Source organism: Daktulosphaira vitifoliae, unplaced genomic scaffold (assembly GCF_025091365.1).
Source record: "Daktulosphaira vitifoliae isolate Bord-2020 unplaced genomic scaffold, ASM2509136v1 Scaffold_4, whole genome shotgun sequence".
Lineage (NCBI taxonomy): Eukaryota > Metazoa > Arthropoda > Insecta > Hemiptera > Phylloxeridae > Daktulosphaira > Daktulosphaira vitifoliae.
The window spans coordinates 241,832-261,994 of record NW_026099575.1 but is presented as its reverse complement, the minus strand read 5'-3'; the positions used below and the strand labels follow the sequence as shown (position 1 = coordinate 261,994).

The 20,163-nt window shown below is 25.1% G+C and overlaps 1 protein-coding gene and 1 long non-coding RNA gene across 2 annotated transcripts; both read right to left on the bottom strand.

The window, feature by feature from the left end:
* Positions 1–12,198: 12,198 nt before the first annotated feature.
* LOC126903725 (uncharacterized) lies at positions 12,199–14,536 on the bottom strand. Its single transcript, XM_050682145.1, has 7 exons — positions 14,301–14,536; positions 14,027–14,159; positions 13,763–13,951; positions 13,478–13,687; positions 13,170–13,391; positions 12,982–13,083; positions 12,199–12,802 (listed from the first exon to the last, which is right to left on the bottom strand). The coding sequence occupies exons 3-7, from the start codon at positions 13,887–13,889 to the stop codon at positions 12,219–12,221; spliced, it is 1,245 nt and encodes a 414-aa protein (XP_050538102.1). The 5' UTR covers positions 13,890–13,951; positions 14,027–14,159; positions 14,301–14,536; the 3' UTR covers positions 12,199–12,218.
* Positions 14,537–17,893: 3,357 nt separating this feature from the next.
* LOC126903792 (uncharacterized) lies at positions 17,894–19,976 on the bottom strand. Its single transcript, XR_007703600.1, has 3 exons — positions 19,718–19,976; positions 19,122–19,168; positions 17,894–18,947 (listed from the first exon to the last, which is right to left on the bottom strand). It is a non-coding gene; the product is annotated as an uncharacterized LOC126903792 (long non-coding RNA).
* Between the last annotated feature and the right edge of the window lie 187 nt (positions 19,977–20,163).

Below are 20,163 nucleotides of genomic sequence, written 5' to 3'. Positions count from 1 at the left end.
AAGGCCACGTTTCTTTGATAGTGACGTCATAAAAAAAATTAATTTACTACTTGAAGTAGTAACTTTTCATGTATGAAATATATATATATTAACTTAAAAATTTAAATTTAAAAGTTTTATATCTAATAAACGTATAAAGTTAATTGTCGAGCTATAATATTTACAATCAAAGTTATGAAAAAAAAAAAAAAAAAATTAATAAAGCTATGTTAAAAATTTCAATGACATTTACTATTAAAGTTAAATTTTGAACATTTCATTTAATTCAAAATATGTATTTGAAAAAATAAGGTTGACATCCATACAAATTGTACGTATTTACATTAAATACTAATACGTGAAATACAAGTTATAATGATTATAGTGCTATCATTTTAGCCTAATTTATATAATCGAATTTAAAATTTTAATGAATTACTAAATTTTAATGCTGTTCGTTTGTAGTTGCTAATGATAATCTACAATATTTTAAATAATGATTAATGTCGTAATATGCTCAAATCTTTGCATTACGCATCTTACATTTATTAATGAAAAATTTATAATCTGTATTATATATTACTTGTAAACAAACAAATAACTTATCTGTCATTACATGTACACTATTCAACATAATTTCTTATTATTTATATATATATAAATATATATGTCAATTTATCAATTGTTAAATATGCTATCTCAATATAATAATCGTGTAATGTATAATTAAATACAATATACTAAAAAGATCACAAAAATCGCTGACAACAATATCCCTGGATTGGGGGTACAATCATTTTACTATGAAATGCACTGAAATCCTTTCAGATTTCAGAGATAGAAAGAGGGGAAAAAGTGACCAGAATTCGCTTTACCCGAATTCAAATAAGAATTAAAAAGAAACAATTATCAGTCGCAGCCCTGTGTTGTTGTCGGCTGACTTTTCGCGTCTTATTTATGTATGAAAAGAACTTATTTTAATTATTTATCTTGTGACGAAGTTTGAATTAAATACTTCTAAGCATATATAAACATATCGAGATATTTATCAAATCATTTTACAGCAATATGCAAGAATAAAAGAAGTAAGTAAATTTAAGTTCTTCCAATATTTAGAGTTAATTAGTTTAAGTAAAGGATGACAAAGCAATAGATCATTTATTAGATTAATATCTTAAAGTGTCAATTTTGACTGGTTGGTTAAAAAAATTATTAAAATTCTAATTACATTCACTAACAGTAAAAAATGGGAGTAAAATTATTTTTTCAAATTATTTTTTTAGACTATTTGACCTGAATTCAATGAAAATATTCTAAGTTCTGATGCTTTATATTCTATATATTCTATAAATTCTACATCATCAAGTAATCTTGGAAGTCTACCGTACTCATCAGTTATATAAAATCAAAATATTTTTTATTTCATAATTAATTTTTTTTATTTATCCTTTTTCCAATCGCACTTATTTATTACCTTTTAAATATATTTTTCAGCATTATTTGTCTTTAAAAAAAGAAATTAGCATATGTTTTATTTCTAAATATATATAAGAACCGCCAGTTATATCTATAATTTCATGATTTTTTGGAGTTTTCAATAAAGTTCTTATATTTTTGGAAACAAAAAATCACTTTCACTTTGTAAAATTGGAAGCAAGTAATTACAAAAATTATGTGAAACTTTTTATTTTACAAATAATGACCTTAATTTATCACTTAAATTTAAAGAAAGTACTTAATAGGGGTAAATATTGAGGGTTTATTACTTGCATAACATTAGATGTATCAACAAACAAGTTAGAATGATTGAAATTAAGTGGTATATAAAAAATATTATGACATTCAGCATGAGTTTTTTCTTTAACAGAATTATGTGAAGGAAGTGTATCATTATTAACACTACTCATTACATTCAAATTGCTTACAGATAATGTTTCAGTTAACAAGAAAAGTGTGGGGACACACTTTTCTTGTTCTAGTTTAATTAACTTTTTAAAGTACTTTGTAGAAATATCGGATACTTTTTTGTTCTAAGATTCCGAAAAATAAAACAAAATAGTTATTTTTTATTAAATATAAAAAACATAATTTGTTGCGAAATTAATATTATCAAAAAACTTGGTTGGGTTTACAACAACGATAGATATCGTTAAGATATGAAACGACTTATTTTTAATTGTTAATTATTAATTCATTTTTTCCCTTAGAATATATTTTTTTTTTTATTAGAAATATACAATCTGTATAATGAGCACAATAAGCATATATGATAAGAGTAGAAAAATTTACATGAATACATTTTAGAATATTTAGAAGATTTTATTTTAAATTAATCAATACTGGTCCTTATATTTTTCTGTCATATTAAATGTAAATTTGAAATGAACACTTAAGCTTTTATCTAAAGAATTTACCTCACTTTCCCTTAAAATGCATATTTTTAAAATATTTAATACCACAAAGTTCATAAAACTAAATAATATATCATAAATCAGGGTGATTTATCAGAAGATACCAAAAATATGAAATTCAATAAGATATATATTATTTTAGATCTTTCTTCAGTGAATGTAAGTATAGTACTGGGTTAGCGTAGTTTTCCGTTACTAATGCCAGAAAAAATACAGGAGGCTAACGTACTAAGTAAATTTAGTTTTCTATATGAAAATTCAGCAAAAGATTCTGTAGAATTTGTTTGGGTTATATCCAAAATATGCAATTAGGGCATAAAATATATTGAGTTACGTGGATACTACCATTCCTCTTCCTCATTAATAATATAGGGCTTAAAAGAGAAATGTGCTTTCAGTATTTCTACGATCTCACTAAGACCTTTTTCAAAAAAAATAAAAAATATACGTACTATTGACGTTTAAATCTATATTATATTTATGGACAGTTTGAACGCCATTGATATCATGCTCTCACGAAATAAAATCAAAATATGTTAAAGGTCGTTTCAAACCCATGTCCAACTCTAAATCATATTTATATTAATTTAAATATTTTTATTAGTTTTTTTAGTGATAACGATATAAATGAAGTTGTTCCATCAGTTTGTACTGACTTTACGTTTTCAAACGGTAATGCTACTTTTAGTTAGCCGTTTATTAAACACAAAAACAAATTAAGATTACTAATGGCACAAATATATAAGATTAGAGTAGTGAAACAATATCGTAAGTACTAATAATACTTANTCGTTAAGATATGAAACGACTTATTTTTAATTGTTACTTTGGAACGCAAAAGAAGCGTGAAGGTGTGACGAGATGACTGAGCAGCTTATTATTGTGGTCGTTATAGACATAGTTTTAATGCTATTAATTTCGTCATATTTATATTATTAATAACTTAACTTGTTTTTATCAACGACTCGTTTATCGCCTATTATAATCTTTTAAATTATATAATATAAAAATAATATTTATAACTATAAAATGTTTTATTAATAAAAAGTTTTTTACACATTATTTTGCACCCCATTGATTTGGCTCCGGTAAGTATAGAAAAAAAATTGAAATTAATCTCTTTAAAATTATTTTAAAAAAAAAGTTGCTATTGTGTCAAAAAAAATAAATTATCACTACATTTAATTAATTTTAATTAATTAAATAAGTCTTCTGCTTCAATTTGAAACTAAAAATGTATTTGTTTTGTGATCAAGTATGTTTTTTTAATTCCTGTTCATAAAAATTTTCTGTTCTCAATTTACTGATTTTAATGATTAATTCGACAAAAGAATTCGAGTTCAATTTAATTGTACCCATCGTTACCGCAAATTCGAAAATACCCTCTCAATTTTAGAAATTTCGAAAAATATCTTAATATTGAATATCGTAAAAATGATATTTATTTATTTCAATTATGTTTTCGTATTTTAATACTTCTATAACTTTCTTTTAAAACTTTATGCAATTTCAGTAGTTTATTCTAAAGACAAAACATTTTTTTCAAGCATGATTTTTATGAAAATTAAACTAATTAAGCCAGTAAGATTTTGATATAAACTACCCACGTATGTACAAAATGTTTTTCAAATCCATATTTGAAAATTGTCCAGACGTCTGCCTTATTTAGACTTATATTAAATAGAAATTCTTGAAGTGTACAACAATATTAAAAGAAAAAAAATATTATGATTTCTCGAAAACACATTAATTTAAAAACTATTGTGATATTTATCAGATTCACATCGAAACGTTTTTTATAATAGGGATGATAATCAATGTCATATTATAAAGTTCAAATATAAATTTTTATACTNTATCAGATTCACATCGAAACGTTTTTTATAATAGGGATGATAATCAATGTTTTAGGTATTCCGCAATCTTATTGTGCTGGTTTTGAAAAATTGTATTGATTTATTTTTATTTTATTACTATGAGTTTTAGTATTAATGCTTGATAAATTTAACTGCGAGTGTATTTTTTCAATTTTCTGTCTGTTATAAAGTCACTTTCGCCGATAGTTTTACGAAAATAACATGTTATTTTAATGGATTTTTTTTTACTTATTTTTATTTAATCATACAAATAAACCTATATTTTGACTCATCGTCATAAAATAAAACTGTGAGGAGCACTTGTTGACATGAAATAGCTGTGCTTAAAAACTGAATAAAGCATTCTGTAGTTCAAAACAAGAATTATTTAATATTATGATACCATAGTTAAATAAAACATAACCAACTCATTAAAAATGATTATCATTAAATAATAATATATTCTTCATGAATGCCATTACCTTGCAAAGTGGTTTTCCACTTGTGTCCTAACAGTTGCCTATGCTGTATTATTTGTATTGTATTATATATGTATCCGTATATTGTTGATATAATAAAAGCGTATATTTATGACTGAGAACTAATATAAACATAAGTCTAATTAATCGAAAAACTCGACATCCAACAAACGATTGTCATCACTTATCTGAGAAGTTAATACAAAACCAACCTAATCAACTCCGAAAGGTAAGTGCGAATATTCATTTGCATAGTTTACTCCTAAATACATTACATATTAAAAATAATATAAAGGGCTATTTATAATAATAATAATAATAAATTGAGATAACTTTATTGAGCGTTTAAATTATTTAGGCTAGACTTTACATTAAAAAAGACCGATTCTCCCTTATATAATAATAATCCTCTCCCATACCTCAAATCATTTAATTATTGTTTTTATATTTCTAAATTATAGAAATTAAATGTTTTGAAATGTACTGAAATATTAAAGAAATTATTTTGTCTATCAATTGTTCTTCTATATCCCAACCGTAAAATTAAAAAATACTGAAATTAATTATAACATTATTTTATTCCCGTCATGTGGTTGCACATAAACCGAAAAATACTGTTAAATATATCTATTAATAGATAATAGTATATGTCCATGAACATTTTTCAATTTCTAAAATATTAACTATGTTTTATACTTCTGTATTGTGAGCATTAATTTTGTGGCTTATATCCAAAAGCTACTTTTTCGCAAAAATGGGATTTAGAATTTTTTCTATTATTCGTATAATGAAAAAAAGGCTTTCTTTTACTTGACAATAAATGATAGTGAATTTTAACAAATAGGTTTCTTTTTTATTGATTTTATAAAATTCAAAAGATATTTAAGTTATTTAATAACAACAAAGAATATTAGATTCATTATTATTATTATTTGCTTAAGTATAGTACTTTAATTACAATAATATTTTACAGGCTTTAAAAAATTGGTATGAATAATTTTCTTCAAAAACTGAATCATTTTAGTGCTTAAGGATTTATCCATGTTTGCAGTTAAATTCTGACGTTTCGGACTAATGGCAGAGTCCATCTTCAGAGTGATGTTTGCTAGTCGGTGGCTGCAACTAAACATGGATAAATTCTTAAGTACTTCAAGCAACAAGACAATCCATGAAAGCTTGATCACATTCATAATATTTTTAGTTTTCACTTTATATTGAAATAACTTGTTTTTAGAGCTGGACGGATTATTGAAAATTTGTGATAGACAGTACTTCAAACATACTCCTTTTCTTTTTCCTCGCCTTAATCCCAAATACTTAGGATCGGCCAACTTCATGTATACTAAAAAAATTCGAATAAAAATCATAGAACTAGATGTTATCAATAATAAAATTATCTTTAAAAATTTTAACTTTCCGATTAATTAAATGGGTTATGATAAATGAATCAACTTTTATTTGTCTATCAGTGTTGTCAAAAAAATAATGAAATTTTTGATGTTTTAAACATTTTGTGTTTAAAATATAATGACCTTGATGTATACAGAGTGTGTTAGATGTAACTGACAACATTTATAAGTTACTGGCTGACCCTCATTTCCCCAGGTGTTCATTTTCCTCCATATTTCCCTAGTTGAACATAATTTTTTTATAATTCAAATCCAAACAATCCAACATGTGTGTATTGGTAACATTGTAGGATTATGCACATGCTACTCGTGTTGTAAAAAAGACATTTACGGTAGTTTTATGTGAGGGAGAAAAAAATCCTAACAGTCCCAAAACTGCATCTTCTCCTTATATATCATATAAAAGTTATCAGTTAGATCTGAGTCACGCTGTGTAAAATTTAATAATACTCGCAACATATTACAAAATTGTATCAAAAGTCTGCGCACACCTATGGCTTAATACTCAACACATAGAAAAATTTTGGGTTATATTCATTAAAAAATTATATTCAGTATAGCAAAAACCTAAATACGCCTTTGTCTGTGCTTAAAAATGTTGTCTGCTAAAAAGATGTTTTCGTTTAACATTTTTTTTGACATATGTGATAAAAAAAAGTTTCAAAGAATATTAAAAAAATGTTAAAAAAACATTTTTTGATAGGTTAATTCATCTTGATTCTGTAGCTAAAATGTATCTAATAAAAGCGTTTAACAACAACGAAAATTTCTTTTGACTATTTCATGGGTGACATACTCTCTATGCGTTTACTAAACATTGACTTACCGGTGTATTTACGCCATTTCACTAATAAGAAATTGTATGATTAACAATTGATGGTTGTTTAATGATTAGAAAGTTGATTAATAATCTTACTTTTATTGCAAACAATTAATTGGAAAATTTCTAGTATTGATTAGGTTATGATTGATGGTGGATAATGTATTTTTAACTAAGAAAATTCTTTATAATTTCTTTGTGCATGTCAAAAAAGTATTATTTTAAGAAGGAACGTTTCTGATCATCATTTTTAAGATTTGTGCTTGAAGAATACATTGGAAATTTTAATTCAATCTAGTCGACACTATNTGGAAATTTTAATTCAATCTAGTCGACACTATGCATAGTCAAAAATGATTTTTGTAAGTACCGTAAGCAAAATATCAAGTATTTATTATTTTATTTTTAATAATATTACTTTTTATTTATTCACTATATTAATATAATATAAAATTTTCCTAAGAAATATACTGTTCATAAGACTTTGGTATTAATTCTCCTCTTGGTCAGCAACTGAATTGCCCGACTTGAAGAATTCACAAGTACGTTATCATCCGAAACGATCAAAAATATTCAGGGAACGTTTAAGGAATCATTGTCACTGGCAAAAAAAAAATCANGGGAACGTTTAAGGAATCATTATCACTGGCAAAAAAAATCATTCAGATGATAAATTATCGCTCGTTTATCTTATACTGATTAAAAAGTATAAGAGTATTAGTAAAGTACTAACTCTTATAGTGGGAGCTATCATCGAACCATTACTCGTTAATATAGCCAAAGGTATCACATGGGCCATCACTTATTCTTTAGCCACAAGTTAGCACAAGACGACGTGGTCGCTGTTAGTCGGTAGTAGATGCTCTCGACACGATTGTCTTCTTATGTTATACTAATTCATTACTCATGTCGAAATTTTCTCAATAGGATTTGCCAAACCGCTAGGTTATGAACACTTCATCCCAGAACTTGAAAACTCCGAACATGGTCATAAATTTCCAATTGCATATTCAGCTCTAAAAGAACTAGCCCAGTTTGCGTTTGCCCTTACTAACGGGTTAGTAACGTATGACTAGTAATCTTCAGCTCAAACCGAAGTCTTCAAAAACGTCGAAAGAAAATTGAATGGCTTAAAATTGGACAAAACAAGCAAGAAATATTAAAAATACGCGAATTAAATTGTATAACCTTTTGCTTCTATATTATAGAAAATTTACTAATGAGATTAATTATGGTTTTAATTTAATAAGTTTTGATATTATTTATTTAACTAATTTGTTAATTTTTTTTTTTTACAATTTTTAATTTATTATAAGAATTTTATATTATTGATAAATTTTCTGAAGATAAATTTAATCTAATAATATATCTGTCCTATCGTGTCCAAATCACTGGTAAATAATATAATGAAATATCCTCTTACAAAAAAAATTATTAACACTGCTATTACTAAACAGTATTAATTCATCTTTATATTATTACAAGTTTTATATTCCAACAATTTTATATAATATCTTTTCTTTGACTGATATACCTCACTATTTATATACTATATTTATTATTTATATACATTAGCTTTAATTTAAGATACATATATAAAAGTGTCAGACTTTCCGGAACAATTTCAAAAGTTAAATTGAAAAAGTACTACTTTCTATATGAATTTTTCAGATTTAAACTCCCCCTGTATATAGGGAAATGGTCCAATTCAAAAAAAAAGTATGTTGAATAAAAAATGTATATAAATACTACTTCTCGTGAAAAAATTATATTGATCCATAGATTTTTTAAAAAGTTATAGCATTTTAAAGTAAAAAAAACCTGGCACAGTGGGGTCGTGTCATAGTTGGGTCCAGTATAGATGATATTTGACAGTGATTAAAATCACTATCATAAAAAACGCTTATCCAAAAAAAAAACACATCATTGTAAAGCCTCTTGGCTTCACATCGAAGCTAAAATACAACAGAGCTAGTTAATAGATGGTCAGTAAATAAAAAAAAATCATTTTTAGCCATTTATTTAACTGATATACCTCACTATTTATATACTATTTGATCATTTATCGTGGTAGTATCTATATTAAGCATTTGATGTTTGAGATATTCAGGTCCAAAGCATCGATTACAATTATTGAGCATACATATTTTGTTATTAATATCACAGATAATACTTTTTATTAAACGGACTAAGTCTAAATTTAATTTAGCCCCTTCAATCATAAGTTTATGAATACCAGAACGTATGCGTCAGTTGAAAAGAAAGTGGCAATTTAAGCTAGTTCAAATTTTAAAGTTATTTTTCTCAACTTAAAAGAAACAAAAATATTTAAATAAGTTTAACTTTCTATGCTTTTTCAATTATACTTATATATTATTTATGAAAATCAATGAACTCAACTTGTCAGGTATTTTAAAATAAAATAAATTACAAAACCCAGATTTTGAACTCAAAAATAGCATATTTTTGAATATGGTAGTCATTTTCACCATGATGACAAGTCCAGACGTCAATTTTTTTTTTAATTACATTTAAATTAAAGTAGATGTATATTACATAAACATTAATTTAAGATATATATATATATATATAATTGTCAGTCTTTCCGGAACATTTTCAAAAGTTAAGTTGAAGAAGTTAATTTTTTATGCAAAAATTGACCCTTTATGGCAATATTTGTTTTTGGCAAATGTTCACAAAAATATATCAAATGATAGTGAAATACCTAAGGTATCTATAAAAACAAAATGATATCGATTTGTTCAATCTTCACCTAAATTGTAAACCATATGTAATAGATATTTAGCACTTATAATTTTATTTTATTTATATTGATAATTTTTCTAATAAACCACATTATTATGAAAGATGATAGATATAAACACCAATAAAAATATGAAACATTAACTCAAATTAGTAGAATAATAGATTGCGCACAGGTCTATTCAAGTTTCCTTGACTAGCCAATGAGAAGGATTTTGAAATTAAAATATAAAACGTTAAGTCTCCCCCTCATAAAACAGGCCTATAAAAGAGCGATTTTTAGCTCATTTACAACCCGGATTTTTTCTAAGAGTTTGATCATGAAGTATCTCTGAACCAGAATATTTCGCGATTGTGCTCTCTCTCTGACTTAGAATCTTTTCATACTTGGTGTTTTTATCAAAATCTCTCGTAGTAATGTAATTTAAAAAAAATAATTTATCTTCTTATTTTTTTTAGTTTTAAATATTTATAAATTATTAAGACGATTAATTTTTTTTGTATTTTGTGAGTCGTTCCAATTAAGAATTTTTTTAATTCTTCAATTGGAGTGTCTATTTAATAGATGCATTTCGAAAATCTACCTTAGCACATCTAGCGGTTGAAACTGTTGTAATACAATAGTTTGTGACGTGTCACTAAGGAGATTGTAAAATGTATTTTAAATTTGAATAGATACGTGTTTGATTGATTGCACAAGATACTGATGGTTTGTTGAAATCATTACCCTAGCACATCTAGCGGTTGAAATTATTGGTAAAACAATAGTTTGTGACGTGTCACTAGGGATTGATTCTCATATTCTATCACGCTCTTTTCGGCAAGTAGTTTTAGACTCTGTAAGGTCCGTGCATCGACGAGTATATGTCCGATGGTGTAGCCAGCCTATCTCTAACTCTGTCGACTTTCATATCAAATACACAATTCCATAAGATTCTGATATTTTATTGAAGTCATTACCCTAGCACATCAAGCGGTTGAAATTATTGGTAAAACAATAGTTTGTGACGTTATTAATAGCTATTTAGTCACTATTCAGGACGCAACAGCTTGTGTTAAACATAAATATTCAGTTTATATTTAATACCTATAAAAAAAAACTGGACACTTGCAATTTACGTAAACACAGACAGTTTATTATTTCTAAAACACAACCACTAAATATTAAGAGTCGTAAAATTCTTCTCCTTATTCGTTGCACGTTTCATTGTGCGTCATACAGAAGTGATTTACTTGCGGTCATTATATCAAAACAAAGAATTTTTGATTATATGCCATATGCTTTTATTTTCATTTTGTAGCTAAACGAATTTCAAAAATCCGGTTAACATAATATTTATACTCATATTCAATTTAATTATCCTCTCATTGCTTTTCATGTCAAAAAAATTTTTTCTTGTTTTTCAACATCCCAACATACAAAACTTTAACCTACTTAACACCTTTTTTATGACAAAATATAAATATATCACATATATAGCCAATTATATGTTTCCTTACACATCTTCTTTTTTATGACACATGTTAGTTTTTTTTTTAATTCAGAATTGAAGTAAAAACAAGAAATTATGTAAATTAAATCCTATAATAAACAAATAAGTTAGTAGTCCTAATTCATTACTAATATCTTTATAATCTAGTTAAATTTCTTTTAAGTACAATTTTCCTTAAGTAAGTCCGAGTTATTCGGATACACCAATGATAACTAAACATTCGTATTTGCTTTTCTTAACCCTAATCAATTTATATTAATTTGTGTTTTAGTTTTGTGGTGGGGTGTTGGATCAGTAGAGTAAAATGAGGTCATGAAAAAAATAGTTACATCGGTTTAAATTTATAATTGGTTGATTTTTAAACTTATTTGAATCCATTATTGTTTGCATAATTCACATAACATAGCTATATGAACGTAAGATTACTTCAGTTAAGATAATTTTATATTAAAATAAAGGATCTTTTAACGATAAAAGTGTGTTGAAGAGAATTTTATTTATTTTTTAAACTAATGAATTTTAAGCTGTTACAAAAATATAGTACTCCTTCTATTTTTCGATAATTATAAAAAATTACTGAAAATAAATTTTTATAAATACAAATTTAGTTATAAATTCAAAAAAATTGTGATACTATTTATGAATTATCAATCAGTTTAATATTATTAGTTAAAATTATTAAGAATGTAGATAAATCTATTTACTTTAAAATTTGTAACTGACCAATTTTTTCACTTATTTTTCCTATAATTGTTTATTATATAGTTTTTGTATTCACACAACATAGCTATTTAGATATAATAATATCTAATACATTTATACATTTAATATACATTTATTTAATAAAGTAATGTAACAAAGAAAAATAACATAAAATAATAATAACAATAAGCTTATAAAACGTAAGAAAATGTTAGGAAGTATAAAAGCGTATTAACAAAAATATCAATTTAATATAAAAATTGGGAAATTTATATAAGCCATTTAAGCAATATCTTTCATAAAAAATTATAAAAATAGTTGGCCGGCTATAATTTCTTCTCTGTGTCTTAATCTTACAGAAGGCATAAGACTCCCATTTATAGGAGTTGTGTCTCCACGTGCAATTTTTTCGGCTAGCTCGATCGTAAATGGACCACAGTCATACCCATTAGTTTGGCGAGTCGTCTCGCCGATTTTTAAAGTCCAAGACGAAGCTGCTCCCTTTTTATCCATCTCCCAGTCAGTTAGATACTCCTTCAGTACCATAGGATAAGGACCATCATAACACTTAAGACTGTCATATGATGTCACAGTTCTTTTGGGTACGTTTACCACAGTCAATATCCAATGTCCGCCAACATTCATTGGCACAAAAAGTAACTTTAATGAATGGATATCTTTTTTAATCCATCTTCTTACAGCTGGATAACCTCCTCGAAGATATGCTGGTATGAAGTCGGTAACGACAGCATGAACTTCGCCATTGGACCTTTTCACTATCAATTTAAGATAATCATTAATTGTGTCCGAAGTGTACCAAGATTTAGGGGACTTAAACGAAGGCGCGTTATACTGATCTAGTTCATTTGTGTTCGGATCATGCGTCACTTCTACAAGAGTTAAAAACTTCTCATAAATTACTTAAGCTAGCTAAATGGTTTAATATGAGTAAAAATATTCCTAGGTTTTGAAATATAAGATTAAACATAGTTAAACAAAATATGTGTTATGGATGTTTCTATGTGAAATAAATATTAAAGAAATCAATAGAAAAATAATATTAATTTACCTATTTCTATCTCCGGTATATCATTAATTTCTTTAACGGTCACGACAGGCAAGTCAACGTCATTCGTATTTGAAACCGAAACTTCAGAACTAACTTTTGGCTCTAAAAAATTAATGTTTTAAAATAGTACATAATTGTTACAATAAACTAATGAAAGGTCAAATTATTAAAATAAAATTATTGAATACTTTTTATGACTTTTTCATCTTTCTCGGATGAATTTCTTTTTAAATTTGGTTGTACAGCAGTGTTAGAAGATAACTCCAGCAGTTGCTTTTTTAATACGCATTTATTACCCTGTAATTTACATATATTTTCTTCCGGACTTTCTTTTGTATTATCAATGGATATGCCTGATAAAGTAACGCCATTAGACGTTGTATGTAAAATGTCAGAACTAACTTTTGCTTCTAAAAGTATTTATATTTTAAAATATAAAAAATAATTTCAATATACTTAATATGCAGAATAAAATTTATAAAAAATTATTAAATACTTTTAATGACTCTCTCATCTTTCTCGGACGAATTTCTTTTTAAATTTAGGTTTTCAGAAGTGCTAGAAGATAACTCCAACAGTTGCTCTTTTACTCCACATTTTGTGTATTGTAAATTAATTATTTTTCCTTCTAAAGTTTCTTTTATTTCAGCAGTTGACACGCCTGGTAAAGTAACGTCATTCGATGTTTCAATATTAACTTCCAACTCTAAAATTATTTAAGTTTTAAAGTGTAAGATAATTTTTTCAATAATAGAAATATAGGTTAAATTTTGTTATGTACTTTTAATGACTTCTTTATCATTCATAGATGAGTTACTTTCTATGTTAGGGCGATCAGAATCATTTGAGTATAATTCAATGGGTTGCTTTTTTTCTTCCAGCTTATTATTTGTGTCAACGATGGACATAGCTGGTGAAGTAACGTCATTCGATGTTCTTGAAGCCAAATGTTCAATATTAACTTCCAACTCTAAAATGATTTAAGTTTAAAAGTATAAGATAATTGAGTCAATAATCAAAATGTAGATTAAATTTTTTTATGTACTTTTAGTGACTTCTTCATGTTTTTCAGATGAGTTACTTTCTATGTTAGGGCGATTAGTATCATTCGATGATACTTCAATGGGTTGCTTTTTTTCTTCGCATTTATTGCGATGCAAGTGATTCTTATGAAAACTCTTAACACAACATAATAACATATTAAATTATAGGATAAATTTTAGTTAATTTATATAAAAAATCTACGTTAAGTCAAAAGAAATGTTTAGGCTACATATATATATTCTATTAAATATAAACAAATACAGAATAAAATTTACTTTTCCTAATAAATATGCTGGTATTGATGGCGCATTGCCTTTTGGAATTGGTATATAACTATTTTTTGCTGAAACTGATAGTTTCTCTTTATATTTTCCAGTTTTTTCATTCTTAATAAGTGTTGCAATATCTCCTCGCTGTATCAATTTCTAGGCGTAACCAATGGCAAATTAAAATGAATAAATGAAATATAATTAATATTTTATTATTATCTTCCATAATATGTCTCTTTTCTTTAAAAATCTTATTGGAAATCAACAAGATTAAGATATTAAAATTGAAATTAGTTAATATTTTTTACTAATATCTCGACAAAATAATACATTTATACAGTCGTTCTAAATAATATCAAATATTAAACTATTGCTGTTATATTGTGAGGGTTGATATATCTTTACAATTTTAATTACCACTTTTTCTGCAATAATTTCATCACTTTCAATTTGTTTTCGATATGTACGTTTTTTTGGTTTAACCGAATTTGTTTCAGTGTTTATATTTCCACTAGAATTTGCTGTTAAGAGAATATTATTTTAAAAGTTATTAATTAAATAGTTAATTTTGAAAATGTTTACGGTGAAAAAATGCATTGACGTTGATATTACATCTACTCTAATGTTTATAATTTACTGAAATAGTGAATAATATTAAAATTTTTTTAACTACAATAAAAAAATAATAATTATTTATCAAAAAGAGAATAATCTTTTTTAATTTCTTGTTATATTTTATATCTAATCTTTTTCTCGTTACTTGATAATTAGTTTAATTAATCTTAATAGTGTCTACAGTTATTAATTTCACCTGTAGACTGTCTTGATGTTTGGGGTTCTTCTGGACTATCAACGACTAAATTGGAACTCAAGAAACGACGATTCCAGAATTCTTCAACTCTGCGTTTCACAACATTCATATTTGTTTCATAAATATGACTATCCGTATTATTTTCGCTTGCCATATTAGTAATTAGTTAAATAACTCTGAATACTTACACGAAATGATAGCTTATTTGACGAGCAAACACAAAGTGATCCCAATATCAACATAGACAACGTTTATATATGATAAAGTCATGATTGTCATAGCGAGTTAATTCGTTGAATTCTTTTATTATAAGCCACTTAATATTTGAAAATTGAAAATAATTGTTAGTTATATGATATATTATTAATCAAAATCAGTCCAGCGAGAGCTGAGATTGAATGGTAACAGACAAAAAAAATAAATTATACACATTATAGTAAATATCGAAGTTAAAACTATTAATTTTTTAATTAACTCATAATAAATGTAGGAATAGTAAACAATTAAATAGTATAGTAGTTATTATACAAATTATTAAAAACATTTATTTTTTAATACTCTGGTTGGGTTTTAGTTTTGAATTTTATTAAAATTTAATTATTTCCATCATTAGCTGCATTTTGACTTTTTAACTTTGCTACTTAAGTATGAAATTTTGTCATATTAGAACTGATAAATTTTATTGTATATTAAGAAAAATTATTACATTTGATTTTACCATTATAAAAAAAATCAATTTTTTATACTATACTAAAGTTTTAACTATATTGAAATTATTTACAAGTTTGGATCAAAGTTAAAAAAGAACAATAGTTTTTGTTGTCCTACTGTGACAGACAAATTGTACTTTTCATTAACATCTTGTATTGAACTGAATTTGTAGAAATGTTAATAATAAGTTCATAGTCTTCCTTGCTCAAAGAAAGAAAAATGTCAAGATTTGATAGTTATTTTAGGATTACAAAATCCATTAATTCTGACTAAAATGGTTTAGTATTAATTATGATCTAGTGTATGTAAAATATCATTGTGCCAGTTTTCTTTAAAAGTCTTCTAGTATTTAGGCATCGAGTCTAAAAAATTTTTACAGTTTATAAGAAATAATTGACAAATTATCGAAATTAATACATTCATGTAGCTAAATTGCATAGCTGACACGCCGTTTCATATCACGAAAATTAACAATGGGTATTAAACAATTTATTTACAAACATTTTAAGTTACATACTTTCAAATAGTATTGATATAAATCTTTAAATAAATTCAGAGTTTTATAAGTTTTTTATTTACAATTACCATTTTTGAAGTAATCGTAAAAATTTAGATGATTTTTATATTTTGTTTGTTTTTAACTTATATAATTTCTTTAAAATATTGTAATTATAATCTGATTAAATGCATACTTAAACTTATAAACATAATAATACTCATGATTACAGCTTTAGGATCTGTGATTGGGATGAGACCCAATCACAGATTCATAACGTGTAAATGGTGATAACGACAGTAATTATGATGAGACTGATGATGAAATTCAACTAATATATTATATTCAATATAATATTTCAGTTTTGTTTATTTATTCAAGATAAACAAAACTAATATCTTATTATTATATTTAGTAGTTTATTATTAACATTATTCACAAAAAAACTTTATAGGTAACCCAACTCAACTCTTTGATGAAATCAATAATAAAAATATTACTTACACATTTATATATAAGATTTTATTTCATTTATTGGTAGATCATATTTCTATAATTCTCATATTTAATTTCATAGGTTAATTTTGAAGAAAATTTAAATAGGAGTCATCTAATTAATAAAAGTTGTTCGGTCATTTTTTTAATACCCAATTTTTAATTTTATATCTTTTGTGATAAGTTCAAAAATCGCTAAACTAAAATATTTTGTGAATTTAAATGAGTTGATTTATATTAGATTTTAAAACTTGAATAATTTAGGCTATTAACAAATGTTTCAATATTTGAGGTTGCAATTAAATTAAAAAAAAACTTGCATATATTCTATGTATAGGCAAAGAAATACTTTTAATCATATCATTATCATATTTCTATTCTAAATTTATCAGATTATCAAAAATTGATACAAATTCCATAACTTTATGTTCAGCTCCTTATGTATCACTAAAATCCTTACAAAATTTGATTCAATATCAAAATTTTGTACACAAAATCACTTAATTCTAAATTTTAAGTTATTGATAAATTTAAGAAAATATTTTGACGAGAACATATTAGTCAGTCGGCAAATTTTCTATCCCAAATGACCTTTTTATTTTTTGCAAAAAATGTTAGTGAACACTGGTAAACTATCTTATAGTCGGTAGTTTTTCAAACTAACACCTAACTATATTGGGAAGGCTAGAAACGCCCCTGCCACTGTGTAGAAGCTTTAACTAACTATGTATTACTTAGTTGTTCACTGCGCTCGTAAATTACCTCATTTATATCACACTTTTATACTAACACCCAATATAACTAAATGACATTAGTTATAACTAATAATTATTAAATCAAATTTAAAATTAACTTTAGGTTAGGTATAAAATAGCAATGTTACTTTTATTTGTTACATTCAAATTGATATTCAATTAAAAAAATTACTAGAAATATTTAATTAATTTTAAGTAGATTTTCAAACATTTTAGTTTTAAAATTTATAGTTACAGTAAATTCATTTAATTTTAGTTTTCAATGACTGCTTTCATTTCCGCAATAGGATATTATTTTAAATTCTAATCCAATACAAAAATAATTTACACCTGAATTAAGTTTTATTTTTATCATAATATACAAAAATAAAAGAAAAAGAAAATAAATATTGTAAAAGCATAGAACTCTACATAATTTTTCTGCGCTTTTCCAGTAGTAAAGTAAATGTATTTATTACATTATTAAAGTTAATTTTTTGTTCTATAATGATCTCAATACTCAATATATCCAAATTTGATACGTTCTTGCTCAAAGTCATTTTTGTCTCCAAACTGTTCACACGATTCATTTGCACTACATTTTATTTTTAAAATATGTTCCTCATTTCTGAAAGATGAAATATCTAAAAAAACATGTTGAAACCATATCATGTGCAGTTATTATATCAATTTTAGAATTTTGTAACTAATTTGATAAAATATTTGATTTTCCAAGTATATTTTTCCATAAAACTAAATTTAAAATTCACCATTTGAAAAAGCAATTCTTGTTATTCTGAAATAATATTTAATTTTGTATTGAGAAGTTCTCTATCAGCAATTCGCTGTAATGAGTTAACAATTTCTGGCAAGTTTATGTACACCAAGTCCACTGCACGTTTCTGACTTGCCCATCTTATCTCTGAAATTACTTTAGAGTTAATACTAGGACATCAATTTTCTTTTGTTCTTCTTCAAATATTTTTAGTCGTGGTAAACATGGTTCAATTTAAATATGGGGGTGTTTTATATAGAGCGATTAATGACCGTATTTTTAAAAAATGAGTACGCGCGCTTTTAAATGCCTTTTTAGACTTCATTTTATTTGTTTACCAAAATACATATTTTATTTTAAAAAATTATATGTTAAGCCTGGTTCCAATTATTTGTCTAATTGCCAGACATAGGGTGAATACCGAATATACGTCCACTAGCATAAGTAGTCAAATATAATGTATTGTTATATCAATGTCAAACGAATTTACCATTTCAAAATATCAGCATCTATACGCTATAATTATAAGTTGAGAAATGAACTAATACTGAATCATGAAACATTTTTGTCATAATACGGCTCACTGATTTTCCAAGATTTTGGCAGTTGTGAGCAACAATAATTTTTTTATCTAGAAAAACAAAAATTTTATTTTTGTTAATATATGATATATTTAATTAAAAAAAAAAAAAAGGCATAATTGGGATTTTGCAAAATTGAGTTGAGGCATTTTTAGATTTTTATAATAATCTCTCATTTTATAAATAAAATATATTGATTGATATCTAACAGTGATTAAACTAACTTTCATGAAACCATTTTTTGTTTTAATGCTCAATAGGACAGCAGCACCTAGAAATCAAGATTTTGTAGTTTTTTTTCATCTAAAAGTACATTGTATTAGCTATAATTTTATTTAAAGAAGTAGGTTTATAAAAGTCTGGTTTTTTGGAAAATTATCAAACACTGAAAAGATAACATTTGTTATGGTAATTTTGTACCCTCTCAAAACTTTGATTAATGATAGGATTTTTTAAAAAAAGCTATACATTATAAGATGCTTGATGAATTATAAATTAATAAATATTTAATTAATAATAATTGATAAATAAAAGAAACCAATAAATATCATAATATGGAATAAATCTGCTTTTTGGTTCATTAAATATCAGAATTGTCCTGTATTTTACAATAACTAAATATTGCTTTAGTAAATTCATGAAAATTTTTTTTAACACTATTATAAATAACAGTTTGTTAATTTCGTTGTGTAATAATAATATTAACTATTATACATCAATTAATATAAAATGGAACTACTAGTTTTGTTATAAAATCTTGTCATTTTAAAGGCATTAATTTATGTATCCATAATACGTTAAGCAAAATAAGTTATTTTACTCCAAGCATGCTTTTGAAGTAATTTTCATTTATCTTTAGCTTAAATTCAAATGTTTCAAGATCTTCCTGAGTATTGATTGGAAATATGTCATTGACATCAACATCATTATAATTTAGGTTGATTGGAAGATCATTTCTACTATAATTTGTATGTGCCATAATAGCTTCAATATTAGCACTAATAATTTGTTGGGTAGAAGTCAATAAATTAACATCAAACTTAATATGTGTCAAAGCTGCAACAACATGTTTCTGAAAATCTAAAATTTTATCATTTATTATTATATATATATTATATTTTATTATATATACAGATCATTAAAATTTAATTCAGCAGATTTCTCCTAAAATAATAATATGTAATGTTATTTTCATTACATATTTTATGTATCAATATTATTATAATAATTACATTATAACATATATATATATATATATATACTACA